The sequence below is a fragment of the Taudactylus pleione genome, unplaced genomic scaffold, assembly GCF_031769625.1.
Source record: "Taudactylus pleione unplaced genomic scaffold, aTauple2 ptg000660l, whole genome shotgun sequence".
NCBI lineage: Eukaryota > Metazoa > Chordata > Amphibia > Anura > Myobatrachidae > Taudactylus > Taudactylus pleione.
The window spans coordinates 1,855,343-1,872,786 of NW_028285062.1; the positions used below are offsets into that span (position 1 = coordinate 1,855,343).

The following is a 17,444-nucleotide window of genomic DNA, read 5'->3' on the forward strand; positions in this document are numbered from 1 at the left end:
CGTTTGAGCATTATAGCTGACAAATCACATACTGTACTGCTTGGAACAGGGCCGGTCACTCAACTCCCAACGCCGTCCTGTGCTCCCCCTTGGCCCCTTCCCTACCCCTGAGCTTATACTAATTATGCCAGTGGGTGGGTAGAAGGCGGGGTTCTTCTGGAGCCATAACCTGGTGCCCTTGTGCGGCCGCACGCATGGAACATGCCTCGAGCCAGCCCTGATTGCTGTATATTTGATCTTGCAAGGCATCATTAATGGCATATTGAACTTCTGGCAATCATAGCTGTCATATTACATCTTGCTGGTATAAACACTGGTATATTATAGCAGGAGAGTTTATGTATCATATGGAAAGGGGCTGTCAAATTGCTCCTGTGTCCCTGTTTTGATGCCTAAAACCTTGTTGGGTGTGGCTAAATACAAGTGGGTTCAACCACAGATTCCCCCTCCTCTATGGATTTCCATTGTGAAATATTATTAGGCAATTTGACTTAATCATTGAAAAAATACAAAAAACTTTTTAAAATTAAAAATACAAATACAAGTATAGGAAAAGAATAGCAGCATCACTGAGAGCGTAACATTGAAGAGCATATTATTTGGATTGTCAGGAAAGGTTGGAAATATGTATATATGTATCTATATCTATCTATCTATCTATCTATCTATCTATCTATCTTATACCGTATAGATAGATAGATAGTTATACACACAAAATACTTTCTAGCTACACCTATAGTCTCTATAGGGAAATGTGATTGCACACATGAGAATTATATTTATTATTTCAGTGATATAACTTTTTGTTCCAGCCTCCACTACTGGAGGAAGTTTTAGCTGCAGTTATAAAGAATAGTACAGGAGTAATTTGGCACCAGAGAGAAGGAGCAGGGATACAGACTACATTTCCCAGTAATGCTCTGCGGCACAATGTCCTGCGTGTGACGTTCACTGTTGTCGCAATGCTTGCTGGGAGATGTAGTCTCGGGGAAAGACCCGTATGACGTAGTTTGTGTGCGACGCGTTTTATTGACACTTAACAGTGATACAAACATGGCTCTGTTTCCAGCCTTTGCCGGTTCCTCTAGTGCCAGCCCGGCCCCTGTGCCACATGCAGGTAACTGTCTGGGGCCCCATATCCCTCCACCACTGCCAGGGGCCCCAAACCCCATCATAGCTGCCAGAAACCCTCTCCACCACTGCTAGTGATCCCTCACACTCCTACACCCATGTCCGGGGTCCCCATATCCACTGCCATGGGTACCCCACACCCCTCCACCACTGCTAGAGGAGCCCCCCCAACTCCAACTGGGGCCCTCATATCCCTCCACCACTGCCTGGGAACCCCCCACCATCATAACTGCCAGAAACTCCCTCCATCACTGCTAGAGATCCCTTACACTCCTCCACCTGTGCCCGGGGTCCCTATATATACTGCCATGGGTACTCTATCACTATTGCTAGAGCAACCCCCCAACTCCAACCAGGGCCCCCGTATCCCTCAACAATTGCCAGGGGACCCCTACATTCTCTACTGGTGCTAGGTGCCCCCTACATGCCAGTGCCAGGGGCCCCCTACATGCTGGGGCCACCCTACATGCCTCTATAGGTGGCCATTAGTAGTGTTGGGAGGTCCAGGTACAGTTAGGTGGTGATGGGCACATCTGATGCTACCTATTCTCTCCATGTGCAATGTGCTGAACACAGAGACCTAAAGATGCATTTATGTATATTCCTACTTCAGATGCAGCCCACAGGTCACCCCCCCTCCTTGGTGCTCTCTCCCATTAGCGAGACTTATCACTGCCTGCTCTCCATGTATGTGACAGTAAATGGAAAATGCTGCAGAGGCTCTTTGTCTGGGGCGACAGATGTTGTGTTATACTTTCTGTTATTACAATAGGTGCATTTATCTGTAATGCTGCAGTAGCGCAGCTGTGAGCACAGTGTAATCTAGTACATGTCTGTAAGCTATCTGCCACTGGGTAGTCCTAATTCAAGCCCAGCCTGACTCATTGATTTATAAACTCTTCCTGCTGGATCAGAATAATGCTGGGAGTTGTAGTGCTTGGAAATGTGAATAATGGAAATCACACTGGGAATACTGAAGACCTGGATCACTGTTGACAGCAGGAAACTAAATCTGTAGAGTGGGTCATAGTAATGCTGGGTGTTGTAGTTCTTTATACATGCAATATCTATAAATCATATTTTAGATTAGTGCTAACATTGACACTGGGTAAGAACCACATAGCTTCAGTAACTTCATCTTAGACTATTTCCTTGTCTGGCCTTATCTGACAGTGACTATTATGATGCGAGTGGCACTTATTACATGATATGCAGCATCTGTGTGGGTCCTGACTGTGACCGGCGGGATGAGGTTAGGGCTATTGTCTTGGCTGTGATCTCCTGCTTATTGTCTGTCTCTCCCATCTGCAGGGTTGGACTGGCTGAGTAATAAGAGTTTCTGTACAAAAGATGCCATCTCTCTGCATCAGATCTCCCAGCAGGCTGCAGCGCCCTCTCAGCCCAGCTCTCCTCTCTCCAGGTACTCGCATTTACCGGCTCACCATCAGCCACTGTTAATGTGTATGCGTAGGCAGCCTGTGGCTATCCAGCTGAGATTGAAAGTGTGTTCTCGTGATTTCTGAGGCTAATAGAAGTTGTGCAGGATTACAGTGGAATGTCAATCTGAGGTTTAGAATCTGCTAATGCCTTTCAGCACTAAATCCACCTTTCTCAAAGGATCAGTAGCAATAAGTGGCAATCTCAGGTTTATTATGACTTTTAAATGATTGCCAATTTAAAACATGGGGCAGTCTTGCTGGAATCTCGCCAATGCCTCTAAAATGCAGGATATTACATTTGGGGGGCACTCAAGTGTTTAATTCTCTGGCACCACCTCCTCTGCGCTTCCTCAGCTGGAGACCACAAGACTCAGTCCTAGGGCCTCTGCTCTTCTCTATCTATACCACCTCCTCTGCACTTCCTCCATCAGCTGGAGACCACAAAGCTCAGTCCTAGGTCCTCTGCTCTATATATATCATCTCCTCTAAGCTTCCTCCATCAGCTGGAGACTACAAGGCTCAGTCCTATGTCCTCTGCTCTCTCTATACCACCTCCTCTACTGGAGACCACAAGGCTCAGTCCTAGGTCCTCTGCTCTTTCTATACCACCTCCTCTGCGCTTCCTCCATGAGCTGGAGACCATAAAGCTCAGTCCTAGGTCCTCTGCTCTTCTATATCTATACCACCTCCTCTGCACTGCCTCTATCAGCTGCAGACCACAAGGCTCAGTCCTAGGTCCTCTGCTCTTTCTATACCACCTCCTCTGCGCTTCCTCCATGAGCTGGAGACCACAAGGCTCAGTCCTAGGTCCTCTGCTCTCTCTATACCACCTTCTCTACGCTTCCTCAACTGGAAACCACAAAGGTCAGTCCTTGGTCCTCTGCTCTTCTCTATCTATACCACCTCCTCTGCGTTTCCTCCATCAGCTGGAGACCACAAGGCTCAGTCCTAGGTCCTCTGCTTTTTCTATACCACCTCCTCTGCGCTTCCTCCATGAACTGGAGACCACAAGGCTCAGTCCTAGGTCCTCTGCTCTCTCTAGACCACCTCCTCTGCTGGAGACCACAAGGCTCAGTCCTAGGTCCTCTGCTCTTCTCTATCTATACCACCTCCTTTGCGTTTCCTCCATCAGCTGGAGACCACAAGGCTCAGTCCTAGGTCCTCTGCTCCTTCTATACCACCTACTTTGCACTTCCTCTATCAGCTGGAGACCACAAGGCTCAGTCCTAGGTCCTCTGCTCTATCTATATCATCTCCTCTGAGCTTCCTCCATCAGCTGGAGACCACAAGGCTCAGTCCTAGGTCCTCTGCTCTTCTATATCTATACCACCTCCTCTGCTCTTCCTCCATCAGCTGGAGACCACAAGAACCAGTCCTAGGTCCTCTGCTCTCTCTATACCACCTCCTCTGCTGGAGACCACAAGGCTCAATCCTAGGTCCTCTGCTTTTCTCTATCTATACCATCTCCTCTGCGTTTCCTCCATCAGCTGGAGACCACAAGGCTCAGTCCTAGGTCCTCTGCTCTTCTCTATCTATACCATCTCCTCTGTGTTTCTTCCATCAGCTGGAGACCACAAGCTCAGTCCTAGGTCCTCTGCTCTTTCTATACCACCTCCTCTGCACTTCCTCTGTGAGATGGAGACCACAAGGCTAAGTCCGAAGGTCCTCTGCTCTTTCTATACCACCTTCTCTGCACTTCCTCTATCAGCTGGTTACCACAAGGCTCAGTCCTAGGTCCTCTGCTCTATCTATATCATCTCCTCTAAGCTTCCTCCATCAGCTGGGGACCACAAGGCTCAGTCCTATGTCCTCTGCTCTTCATTCTCTATAGCACCTCCTCTGCTCTTCCTCCATCAGCTGGAGACCATAAGGCTCAATCCTAGGTCCACTGCTCTTCTCTATCTATACTATCTCCTCTGCGTTTCTTCCATCAGCTGGAGGCCACAAGGCTCAGTCCTAGGTCCTCTGCTCCTTCTATACTACCTACTCTTCCTCTATCAGCTGGAGACCACAAGGTAGTATGGAAAGTACATTCTCTATCTGTATGTTTGCTTCAGAGACGTATGTGCTATTTGTAACCATCCTGAAATGCTGTTTTACAATGTATCCTTCCATCTTTAGCAGTGATACCTCTCCAGGACAAGACGCCTCTGCCAGCGAATCTGAGACAGCGGCCAAAGAGAAAAAAAAGAAGGAAAAGAAGAAAAAAAAGGAAAAGAAAAAGAAGAGGAGGAGGAAGAGGAAGTTGGATGATGAGCATAAATACAGCGACTCCAACTCTGATATCATAGAATCCAGGAAATGTCAGGCAGACAGTACAGCGAGGTGCGCCGGGAGCTGCTTTAGCTTCCCAGTACATTTTACTGATCGTGGATGTTTGACCAATAGAGTTTAAATATAATTAATTTTTATAAGGTTTATTGTCTAAGAGCTGCCCAGCCGGTCACATTAATGTGCTCATATGTGTATATGTACTTGGCCTTGTTTCAGGATATTGTGATCTATGAAAAATATAATTACCTAATTATATACAGCATAATGCAATAAGCCAGCTAAACCAGACGTATCTGAAACTGGGTTCTTAGGAACGCAATGTATCACTGCCAGCGGGGATTATAGATCAATAAAAAAATATATCTAGAGTAAATGACACCTTACACATGTATATAATATACAAGCGATCTTAGTGTGTGTATTTAGTCCTCTAAGTAATTTGTATAATTGCTGAGTGTTCATTAGGAAATCTTGTGTATTATAAGATGTAATGTACCCCTATAGTCACGTTTTACGCCTTATAAATATCATCTCAGCAATGCGTGACCTGCGCCTGCTGACGGTACTCCTCTGTGACTTATAACTTACTTATTATATACTGCAGGAGATACGTTATCACATATATAATATAATTTATTGTTGCTTATTTGTTTACCGGTTTTTCATCCCTATTTGAAACATTATCTCTATAAAACCCAGTTTTTGATGTTGAGTTTTTAATTGTTCTTTTTTTATTTTATGGCATTAGAGATACATAGTTGATAAAGTTTCCATAGCCGACGTGTTTTTGCACAAATAATGTTTCCTTAGTTATTACGTGAGGGTTTCAGGGAGCGAAGCAATCGGGAAGCCGACTGCCTAAATACCGGCAGCCGGCTTCCCGACTGTCTTATCCCGTTATGGGTGAAATGCCAGGCGCCTAGATGTAGACGCCCGCACTTCCCCGACGCCAGGAGACCGGTAGGGCTTCCAGGGGGGACTTAGGGTTAGGCACCCCCCCGGGAGGGTTAGGGTTAGCTAGGGGGAGGGAGGGTTAGAGTTAGGCACCCCCGGGGGGACTTAGGGTTAGGCACCCCCCGGGGGACTTAGGTTTAAGCAGCGGGGAAGGGGGTGGTTAGGGTTAGGCACTCAGAGGGGGGATTAGGGTTAGGCACCCCTAAGGAGGGTTAGGGTTAAGGGAGTTAGGTTAGTCTATACTTGCCTATCCACGATCGGGATTTCCAGCGCTGTCGGGCTTCCGCTGCTTCGAACGCTGCTCCTGTCGGGCTGCCGCTGACGGGAATCGAACCGCCGCCGGTATATCATACCCATTCCCTTTCAGGGAGTAGAGAAATGCAGTAACACTCTTACTCTCTAGCTTCTGTGGAACCACAAGTCCCAACCTTCCTGGCCAGCCTCATTCCACAACAGCTGGAGAGTTACAGGTTGCCCGAAATTTCTCTAAATTAAGTTTTTATCACTAACATTAAACAATTATACACTTTGTTGATTATGTCATACTGTTTGTTTCCTTTATATGAAATAATCACAAACGGAACAAGCATTTTTCAATTAGTTTTCGTTGTTTTTATGTTGATATAAGTAAGAAGAGTAACGATACCGTTCTCTTATCTCTGCAGTGGAGACGCTCCAGGGTCAGCCGCTGGCCGGTCTCTCTGGCTGGATGAAGCCCAGTCGCTGGCAGAAGGGACCTTTACAATTGATAAGAAAGCTGACCCTGCAAACTGGGAATACAAATCACTGTACCGGGGTGACATTGGCAGGTAAGGGGTCCCACGGGGGTACTAAGGATCTCTCCATACATATGTATGCATCAAATTGTGCAGATGATGTAGCAGAATAATAATATTCAGTTTACAGCAGTACTTGGCCTTGCTTAGGATATTTATTTTTTATTTATTAAAAGTTTCTTATATAGCGCAGCGTATTCCGTTGCGCTTTACAATTGTCAACAGTAATAGAACAAAACTGGGTAATAACAGACAGATATATAGGTAGGAAGGCCCTGCTTGCAAGCTTACAATCTATAGGGAAATAGGCATTGATACACAAGGATAGGTGCTATATATTGCATTTTGGTCCAGCAGAATGCACAGTTTCTTGGTGGGCTGCGTGATCCATTCACACCGGAATGTCGGCCAAATGTCATGAGGATGTGAGAGAAAGTCGATGTGTGAGGTTATGTGTGGACTGTGAAAGGGGATATAATTAGATATGGAAGCTATGAAGGTTATGTGGGCTGTTCTGGGATCTGATAAGCTTGCCTGAAGAGGTGAGTTTTCAGGGATCGCTTGAACGATTGGAGACTAGAGGAAAGTCATATTGTGCGTGGTTAGGCATTCCATAGAGTGGGTGCAGCCCGAAGAAAGTCCTGTAACCGTGAATGGGAGCAAGTAATGTATGGGGATGAGAGACGCAGATCTTGTGCTGAGCGGAGAGGTCGGCTAGGGAGATATTTTGAAATGAGTGAAGAGATGTATGTTGGTGTGGTTTGGTTAATAGCCTTATGTGTAAGTAAGAGTATTTTGTATTGAATACGGTAGAAAACCGGCAGCCAATGGAGGGACTGACAGAGCGGGGCAGCAAACGATGAACATTTGGCAAGGAAGATAGCCTGTTTTTGGGAAGACCAGTAAGGAGGCTATGGCAATAGTCAATGTGGGAAATAAGTGCATGGATTACAGTTTTTGCAGTGTCTTGTGTGAGATATGGTCGAATTTTGGATATGTTTTTTTAGATGTATGTAACATGATTTTGAGACAGATTGAATATGGGGAACAAAGGACAGTTCAGAGTCAAGGATGACACCAAGGCAGCGAGCTTGTGGGGCGGGGTGGATTGTTGAGTTATCAACAGTGATAGAGAGATCAGGTTGGTAACTGTTATTGGCCGGTGGAAATATAATTAATTCTGTTTTAGAAATATTAAGTTTCAGGTGGCGAGATGACATCCAAGATGAAATTGCAGAAAGACATTCAGTGACACGGACCAGTACAGATGGTGATAAATCTGGGGAGGATATGTAGATTTGAGTATCATCCGCATACAGATGGTACTGAAATCCAAAAGAGCTGATTAGTTTGCCAAGAGAGGTGGTATAGATTGAGAATAGCAGAGGACCTAAGACAGAGCCTTGAGGTACTCCAACTGATAGAGGTAGCGAAGAGGAGGCAGAATCAGAAAAACGAACAGTAAAAGAGCGATCAGATAGGTAGGAAGAGAACCAAGAAAGAGCTGTGTCCTTAAGACCTAGGGATTGTCACACACATTTATTTATTTTTTTATTTCACACACATTTATTCTTTTTTTTGTTTTTAGTAGTTTTTATTGTATTATTTACAATGTTTTTTTACAATGTAAATTTATTATGTACTTAAAAACAATAAAAACTTATTGGATTAAAAAAAGAACTAGGGATTGTAGTGTTTGTATGAGAAGAGAGTGGTCAACAGTGTCAAAAGCAGCAGAGAGAGCTAGAAGAATTAGGAGTGAGTAATGGCCTTTAGCCTTGGCAGTGACCAGATCATTTACTAGCTTAGTCAGTGCTGTCTCTGTGGAGTGTTGGGAACGGAAGCCGGACTGAAGTGGGTCCAATAAGTTGTGCGAGTTAAGAAAGTGTGTGAGGCGGGTGTAGACAAGTCTCTCAAGTAGCTTGGAGGGGCATGGGAGCTGGGAGATAGGACGGTAATTTGAGAGAGTGTTGGGGTCAGAGTTTTGTTTTTTCAGAATAGGAGTAATCACTGCATGCTTGAACAGTGATGGAAAGTTGCCAGTAGAGAGAGAGAGATTACAGATTTTAGTTAGGGTTGGGATAAGCACATGAGACAGAGCTTTACTGATTTGTGAGTGTATAGGTTCTAGAGGAGAGGTAATCGAGTAGGAGGATGAGAAGAGGGAAGATACTTCATCTTCGTTTGTGAGATCAAATGAAGAGAAAGTGCCAGAGGATTCAGGTAACGAATTGAGCAGGTCACTAGCTGAGGAAGAGCATACCATTTAATTTCGTATCTCATCAATCTTGTCCCTAAAATAGGAAGCAAAATCTTGCGCACAGATAGTAGCAGGTGGTTTAGGTGAGGGAGGGGTAAGAAGCAGTTTAAATGTATTAAAAAGTCGCTTGGGGTTAGAGGCTTGAGCAGAGATAAGAGATTGGAAATATGTTTGTTTGGCAGCGTCCAGAGCAGTACGATAAGAGTTGTAGATAGTCTTATATGTGAGGAAGTCACTTGGAGTATGAGACTTTCGCCACTGACGTTCTACTTTTGCATGAGAGTGTTTGTAGATGTCTTGTAAAGTTAGAATGCCACGGTTGACGTCTAAGTCTACGCGGAATGTGATGGGTAGCTGGAGCTACTTCATCGAGGGCTTTTTCTAGAATCTGGTTTAAGTGTGATGCAGCAGTCTCAGGAGAAGTGAATGTAGAAATTGGTGAGTCGTTGTTGAAAGTTAATAGCAATAATATTTCTGCGGGTTTTAGGAGGTTCGGTTGATTTCACTGACGTTGATGTAATGGAGGAGAGTGTGCAGGCGATAAGGTTGTGATCTGAGAGAGTGAAAGGAGCATTAGTGAAATCAGAGACTGAGAATAGTCGGGTGAATACAAGATCAAGGCAGTGGCCCTCCTTATGAGTAGCGGAGTCAGTCCATTGGGAGAGGCCAAGAGAGAAGGTTAGCGAGAGTAGTTTGGAGGCATGAGGAGATTGTGGACTGTCAATGGGGATATTGAAATCACCCATAATGATGGTGGAGATGTCTGAGGATCGGAAGTGAGGGAGCCAGGCTGAAAAATGTTCCAGAAATTGTTGAGGTGGCCCAGGCGGGCGATAGATAGCAGCAACTCGCAGAGAGAAAGGGGTGAAAGTCCTGATAGAATGTACTTCAAATGATGTAAATCTGAGTGAAGGTACCTGTGGGAGAACTCTGTATGTAAAAGATTGGGAGAGTAATAGTCCTACCCCACCTCCTTTACAATACCAGGCCTGGAGGTGTGTGAGAAGTGTAGGTCACCATGTGAAAGTGCAGCAGGGGAGACAGTGTCTGACTGTGTGAGCCATGTTTCTGTTATTGCCAGAAGGTTGAGGTTAGTTGAAATAAAGAGGTCACAGATGGATGTTAGCTTATTGCAGACAGAGCGTGCATTCCATAAGGCACATTTTAGTGACTTGGAGGGTGAAGGGAGGCACGCAATGTTTATGAGGTTAGCTGGATTTATAGCTCGGTGTGGCATGTGGGTTGGGCCTGGATTTGGTGATATGTTACCAGCTAATAGAAGCAGAAGGAGAGAGAGATAAATATATTGGTGGGATTTGTATGATAGATTTTTATGGCGACAGGTTGTGGATACAATACATTTTTTTTTTTTGCCTAATCTAAAAAACAAAGTAATGGGTTTGTAATTACCTGGTATTAGATGTTGTTCAATGTTTTTCAACTGTTTTTTTAACTGTTCAGAAGTACACTTGATTTTAACCACACTTAGAGGGGTATTCAATATGAAACGTTAACTTCACTGTCGAAGTTAACGTTTCATATCGGAGTTTTTTCCTGCGTTAAAGTCTGGTGCTCGCTCCTGCTTATCCCCGTATTCAATATAAAATTAACGAAAACGGGAAACTCCGAAGTTGGATTTGCGTAAAGTTACAAATTTTTCCTTAAAATAATTGTAAGACCCCCCTAAAGTTGTAAAAACATGGGGGAACACTATGGGTACCCCTCGTTTTAGCCTTTAATTGAAAGTCGGGGATTTAAATAGCCGCAGCAGGTGTTTTTTTCCCGACATTGAAGAAGTGATGCAGAAGAGCACTTAGGTTATTTTTTTCGTTTTTTAAGTGGTCCCATCAAATTTGGGGTACATGAAAATGGGTACTAGCATATTTTGGTGTCCCTAAAGTAATTTTTAAAAAATTCTGCATTTGTGCACCTGCCGCTATAAATCTATTCTAGAAAACACCTGCCGCATACTTGCAGAATAGCCCTGAACCTATTTCTCTATTGTTTAACAATTTTTTCCCATTTTTTTTTTTCACCCCAATTTTTAAATACATTTTTTGGGGTATCCCTATTTTTTTAAAAACTTTTTTTGACACAGTTCTTTTTTAAATGTCATTCTCAGGGGTGCAGGCTATTTTTTTAAAGCCTGCACCCCTAAACCCCAATTCTGCACTTTTTTTCGACACCTATTCAATGGTGAAAAGTTATCCCCGTTTTTTATCAAAGACTTTTCAAAACTGTGATAAGTCTTTGAAATTGAATACGGTGTAAAAGTCAAACCTGCGATTATGACGTCAAAACTGCGATATTAACGCAAAAACGATGTTATCGCTCCCATATTGAATACCCCTGTTAATGCATAACCATACCAAGCTGCCCTCATCAAGCTGCCCTAAGACTGAATGTGCCTTGGTGTTTTTTAACTCCTATTTTTGGCTCATATTGTAAATTTAAAAAATCCATCAAATCCCAACAACCTGGACGCTATTTAATATGAGTGGAATCGCCCCCCCTCTTCCCCTACTATGTCCAGCTGGAGCATTGGGGCAAAAAAATGTGTTCACCAATTTAAGATGTATGACTGTGAACCTCTGCCGGAAAATGTGTCAGACTCAGGATCGGGAGAAGCAGCCACTTAGCGAAGAACCAGCATGAATATCGTGGCCCAGATCCAGATCCTGCAAATTTGGTTAACATTGGGCAGAGCTACAGCACGGTCGGGAATTAGGTTTATTTTCCGTTAATCTGCCTCTCAGGCGATGACCGCAGCGCTCTTTACTCTTGTGCCTCTCTCAATGAGACAGATCGCGTGTAAAAGTGATAAAGCTTAGCTCATTTAATAAGATATATGATGCCAGCAGCTGGGCTTTTGATCATCACGGGCTGTAATTAAGACCTCCTTTGATGAGTCATTTTATTATGACTCTCCTGCGTCCTCTCTAGGTTTCTGTGCCATGAGTTTGGCAGTTTCTTAAAGAGACATTAAATCTGAGATACCAGCTGATCATATATGGAAAGGTTCCTGTATTCTATATAAATACAGCGGTAAAGGTCCCCCCACTGCAGCAGGGAAAAGCGCTCATTATGTCAGGGCGCTTATTTATTTACTTTGTAAATGTTTGTTTTGGAAATTGGATTTTTAGCATCGTAGCGATCAGTTCCCTACTAAGACAGCGCTTAATGCAGCATTTTCAGAGCTGAACCTCTACTGTTGTTACACATTGGGGTGAGGGAAACACTTCTCCTCAACGTATGAGAACGCTTTATTGCAGCATTTTCAGAGTTGAACCTCTCCTGTAGTTACACATTGGGGTGAGGGAAACGCTTCTCACCGCATGAGAACGCTTAATGCAGCATTTTCAGAGCTTAACCTCTCCTGTAGTTACACATTGAGGTGAGGGAAACGTTTCTCCTCGACGTATGAGAACACTTAATGCAGCATTTTCAGAGCTGAACCTCTCCTGTAGTTATACAGTCAGGTGCATAAATATTGGGACATTGATGGAATTTTCATATTTTGGCCTCTATTCACCACCACAATGGCTTTGAAATGAAACAAACAAGATGTGTTTTAACTGCAGACTTTCAGATTTAATTTGAGGGTAATTACATCCAAATCAGGGGAACGGTGTAGGAATTACAAAGGTTTCTATATGTGCCTCCCACTTTTTAAGGGGCCAAAAGTAATGGGACAAACGAAACAATCCTAAATCTAACTTTCACTTTTTAATACTTTGTTGCAAATCCTTTGCAGGCAATTATAGCCTGAAGTCTGGAACGCATAGACATCACCAGACGCTGGTTTTCATCCCTGGTGATGCTCTGCCGGGCCTCTACTGCAAACGTCTTCAGTTCCTGCTTGTTCTTGGGGCAATTTCCCTTCAGTTTTGTCTTTATCAAGTGAAATGCATGCTCAATCGGTTTCAGGTCAGGGGATTGACTTGGCCATTGCATAACATTCCACTTTTTAGCCTTAAAAAACCTCTTTGGTTGCTTTTGCAGTGTGCTTCGGGTCATTGTCCATCTGCACTGTGAAGCGCCGTCCAATGCGTTCTGAAGCATTTGACTGAATATGAGCATATAATATTGCCCGAAACACTTCAGAATTCATTCTGCTGCTTTTGTCAGCAGTCACATCATCAATAAATACAAGGGAACCAGTTCCATTGGCAGCCATACATGCCCACGCCATGACATTACCACCACCATGCTTCACTGATGAGGTGGTATGTTTTGGATCATGAGCAGTTCCTTTCCTTCTCCATACTTTTCTCTTCCCATCACTCTGGTACAAGTTGCTCTTTGTCTCATCTGTCCATAGGATGTTGTTCCAGAACTGTAATGGCTTTTTGGCAAACTCTAATCTGGTTTTCCTGTTTTTGTGGCTCACCAATGGTTTACATCTTGTGGTGAACCCTCTATATTCACTCATTATTGTTGACTTTGACACATATACACCTACCTCATGGAGAGTGTTTTTGATTTGGCCAACTGTTGTGAAGGGGTTTTTCTTCACCAGGGAAATAATTGTTCTGTCATCCATCACAGTTGTTCTGCGTGGTCTTCCGGGTCTTTTGGTGTTGCTGAGCTCTTCGGTGCGTTCTTTCTTTTTAAGAATGTTCCAAACAGTTGATTTGGCCACACCTAATGCTTTTGCTATCTCTCTGATGGGTTTGTTTTTGATTTTTCACCCTAATGATGGCTTGCTTCACTGATAGTGACAGCTCTTTGGATCTCATATTGAGATTCGACAGCAACTGATTCCAAATGCAAATGTCACACCTAGAATCAACTCCAGACCTTTTACCTGCTTAAATGATAATGAAATAATGAGGGAATAGCCCACACCTGTCCATGAAATAGCTTTTCAGTTGATAGTCCCATTACTTTTGGCCCCTTAAAAAGTGGGAGGCGCATATAGAAACCTTTGTAATTCCTACACCGTTCACCTGATTTGGATGTAATTACCCTCAAATTAAATCTGAAAGTCTGCAGTTAAAGCACATCTTGTTTGTTTCATTTCAAAGCCATTGTGGTGGTGAATAGAGGCCAAAATATGAAAATTCTGTCATTGTCCCAATATTTATGCACCTGACTGTACATTAGGGTGAGGGAAATGCTTCTCCCCAACGTATGAGAACACTTAATGCAGCATTTTCAGAGCTGAACTTCTCCTGTAGTTATACATTAGGGTGAGGGAAACACTTCTCCTCAACGTATGATAACGATTAATGCAACGTTTTCAGATCTGAAGCTCTTATTTAACAAAGCTTTGGGAGCCACGTGAAGCCCATTAATGCTCTCATTATCTCATGATGTATCCCATACACAGATATAAGCGGAGAGGTCATTCCTGCCTGGGTATAGACCCTAAGAAGCAGCAGATCACCTGGGAGGACACACATGACAAGAAGCCACCTCAGAAGAGAACTGAGCGTTATTACAGCAAGAATGCTCTGCGGGGGCTGCGGAGCAAGGCGGACCCTGTATCCTGCATCAAGGACCACGCAGAGCCTGGGGCAGCTGGCTTCATTCCAGTGAAGGATGCAGATGTCTCCTGTTCGGTTCCCACCAGCTGGGTAGATCCTCTGGGAGTCTATGATGCCTCTACTGCCATGTGGCTGCAAGGGAAAGGCGGACCGGAGAGCAAACCCTCGGTGACAGCGCCCAGAGACACGGACGTTCTGGGGAAGGTTGAGGATTATAACCGGAGGATACGAGAAAACCCAGCAGACATCGCAACATGGATGCAGTTTGTTTTGTTTCAGGTACGTAGTAAAAATTTTTTCATTTATTGTACATTTGTGCTTTAATCTGGGGCTGGATGGTTTCTGCATCTAAAGTTAGTTAGAGCCTGGATCTGGGCCTCATTGAAGCACATGAGTTTAATGTGATGTGTAGCTTCAGCCAGAGTAGGGAACCGCAGCAGGAAAGTGGTCTCTGGTCAGGTGTCGCTGCCACCAGGCAGAATGCCTGCAATTGGGGTCTAAGGTGCACAGCCTGGGCTCTATAGCTGCTACAGAAGTACAGAGTGCCGCGCTCCTCTGCCGGGAATCCTGGTGGAAGATAAGGTTTGGCAATGGCTGGTTAGATGCAAATTTAGATAATTTGGGCTAAATTTTTTCTCTTGTTCATTAGAACCATCCTCTCTCATTTCTCCTCACCTGCCTCTCTCCTTAGTGATGCTGCTAGGCTGACCCATACAGGACCCTCACCTCTCTCTCCTACATCTCCCACCTCATTATCCTCCACACTCTCTGCTCAGACGGTGACCATTGCTTCTCCTCCCCAGTGATTACCACCTGTCTCTCTCCTTAGTGCTGCTGCTAGGCTGACCCTTCTATCACGCTGATCTGCCAATCCCTACACTGGTTCCCTGTCCCATACAGGACCCTCGCCTCTCTCTCCTACATCTCCCACCTCATTACCCTCCACACTCTGTGCTCAGACGGTGACCGTTGCTTCTCCTCCCCACCTGTCTCTCCAGTGCTGCACCTAACCTATGGGACACTGTCCCTCACAGTGTCAGATTCTCACCCAACCTCCTACTCACCCCAGCCTACCCTGTTAGTATTACTACTCTCTATGGTGCCGCAGAGCTTTGTTTCGCCCGATTAAATATATGCTAATAATCAAATAATGTCAATTCCAGAGCTATAATAGGCCAGATGGCTGTTCATGTCCAGCAATCTGTTTTGCTTCCTACATGATACATAAGACCTACAATGTTTTAAAATGAAATGACACAGCCCTGATATGTGAACTCTTTATAACACAGTGTTTCTAATCCTGCATAGTGAAGTGAAGGTGTCACTGGTAGAGAGAAAGATGATATATCATTTATAGTAGGTAACCACACTGTGGAAGTGCCTCATAGATTATACTGGTCTATATGGGGAGACGGGCTCGGATAATAAGTCTGGTTCCTTTTATCTCTGAAGGACGAGCTGAGCAGTCAGCCCAGCATGTATGCCACTAGCGAGGGGGAGGCCGACAGCCATCGTACGTCGCTCAAGTTGGTTCTGGAGAAGAAGTTGTCTATTCTGGAAAAAGCCATTGAGAGTAACCCGGGCAGCACAGCGCTGAAGCTGGCGCGACTTCAGCTGTGCGCGGAGTTCTGGGAGAGCGCCGCCCTGCTGAAGGAGTGGCAGAAGCTGATCTTTATACACCCCAATGACCCGCAGCTCTGGCAGAAGTACCTGCAGTTCTCACAGGGCCAGTTCAGCACCTTCACTGTGTCCAAAGTGATTGGCATCTACAGCAAGTGCCTGAGCACCCTCTCGGCGGTACAGGATGGCAGCATGCTCTCTCATCCGGCAATGCCGGGCACCGAACGCTGCATGTACGGTAAGTGTGGCATCTTTCATTGTTCTCTGTCACAGACACAAGCTCCTTTTTGCCGGCGCTCATGATCCCAGCGGTCAGAATCCCAACGCCGGCGTCCCTACAGGGTTAGGATACCGACGCCTGCAGGTCAGTACCCTACCCCTAAACCTAACCCTCCCTCACCACAGCCTAAACCTAAAGTAGCCTAACCCTAACACTCCCCTAGTGCCTAACCCCAATGCTTGCCGTCCAGATGCCGGCTGTAGGGACGCTGGCGCAGAGATTCTGACGGGTGTCGGGATTCCGGCGCTGGCATATAAACTACATCCCATGGCAGACACATGGAGCAGCCGTTAGGTAGATACGGTGGTGACTGGCACAATTAGTGCTCACCCTGTATTTAGTCTGTATCCTGCATGAAGTTAGGGAAGGCTGGGGCGTATCTATACCAGGGTCTCCCAACAAGTTGCCTGTGGGTTTGTTGTGGCCCCTCCAAAGCATTCCTGTAACCCCGACTCCTGGGAAGCTCCATAATTGCTGCTGTATAACATTTTCTGCTAGAATCCAGCTCATGAGCAACTCAGTGATGACGGAGGACTCTGGCATAGCACTACCTACAATATACACAATCACAGAGCTATGCAGAAGCGTACACATATATTTATACTTCCTAATGTAAGCAATCCTTGCTGCCGCTACGATGGAGAAATGGCGCCACCTATAGTCCCAGTTATGTATATTAAGTCATAATTCATCGTTTATCTGAGTAAAAAGGTGCAAAATTCATTGTAATCCAAAACTGTTTTTTGTTTTTTTTTATAATTCAGAATATAGTTCTGTGAATTCCTCTATTATTGGGTAATCTAATTGACATTAATAATAATGATGCATTTATATTGCTGCATGTAAATATTCAATGTACATTCCTATAACATATTACATTTTAATAATGAATGGAACAGTGTAAGTGTAAACTAATGGGTGTCAGTCTGTGTACACAATACATATTGTGGCTCTTCCTTTTGTTTTTTTTTTCTATTTAAACAGTGCTACAGTTTTTCCACTGGAATTTAAGGGGCACCCCCACTAGACGATGTGCTGATAGATACTGGGCGTACACACTAGACGATGTGCTGAGAGATACTGGGTGTACACACTAGACGATGTGCTGAAAGATACTGGGCGTACACACTAGACGATGTGCTGAGAGATACTGGGCGTACACACTAGACGATGTGCTGAAAGATATTGGGTGTACACACTAGACGATGTGCAGATAGATAC

The 17,444-nt window shown here is 44.7% G+C and overlaps 1 protein-coding gene across 4 annotated transcripts in view; it reads left to right on the forward strand.

The window, feature by feature from the left end:
- Positions 1 to 1,010: 1,010 nt before the first annotated feature.
- The window catches only part of NRDE2 (NRDE-2, necessary for RNA interference, domain containing), a 57,306-nt gene continuing 40,872 nt past the window's right edge, over positions 1,011 to 17,444 (forward strand). For 3 of the 4 annotated variants that reach the window (XM_088455555.1, XM_088455558.1, XM_088455557.1), the window contains exons 1-6: positions 1,011 to 1,117; positions 2,443 to 2,551; positions 4,692 to 4,895; positions 6,464 to 6,607; positions 14,167 to 14,602; positions 15,776 to 16,181. In XM_088455555.1, coding sequence (XP_088311681.1) covers positions 1,054 to 1,117; positions 2,443 to 2,551; positions 4,692 to 4,895; positions 6,464 to 6,607; positions 14,167 to 14,602; positions 15,776 to 16,181 — 1,363 coding nt within the window. In that variant the 5' untranslated portion in view covers positions 1,011 to 1,053. The remainder of the gene's footprint in view (positions 1,118 to 2,442; positions 2,552 to 4,691; positions 4,896 to 6,463; positions 6,608 to 14,166; positions 14,603 to 15,775; positions 16,182 to 17,444) is intronic. The other variant, XM_088455556.1, reaches the window with a different exon arrangement.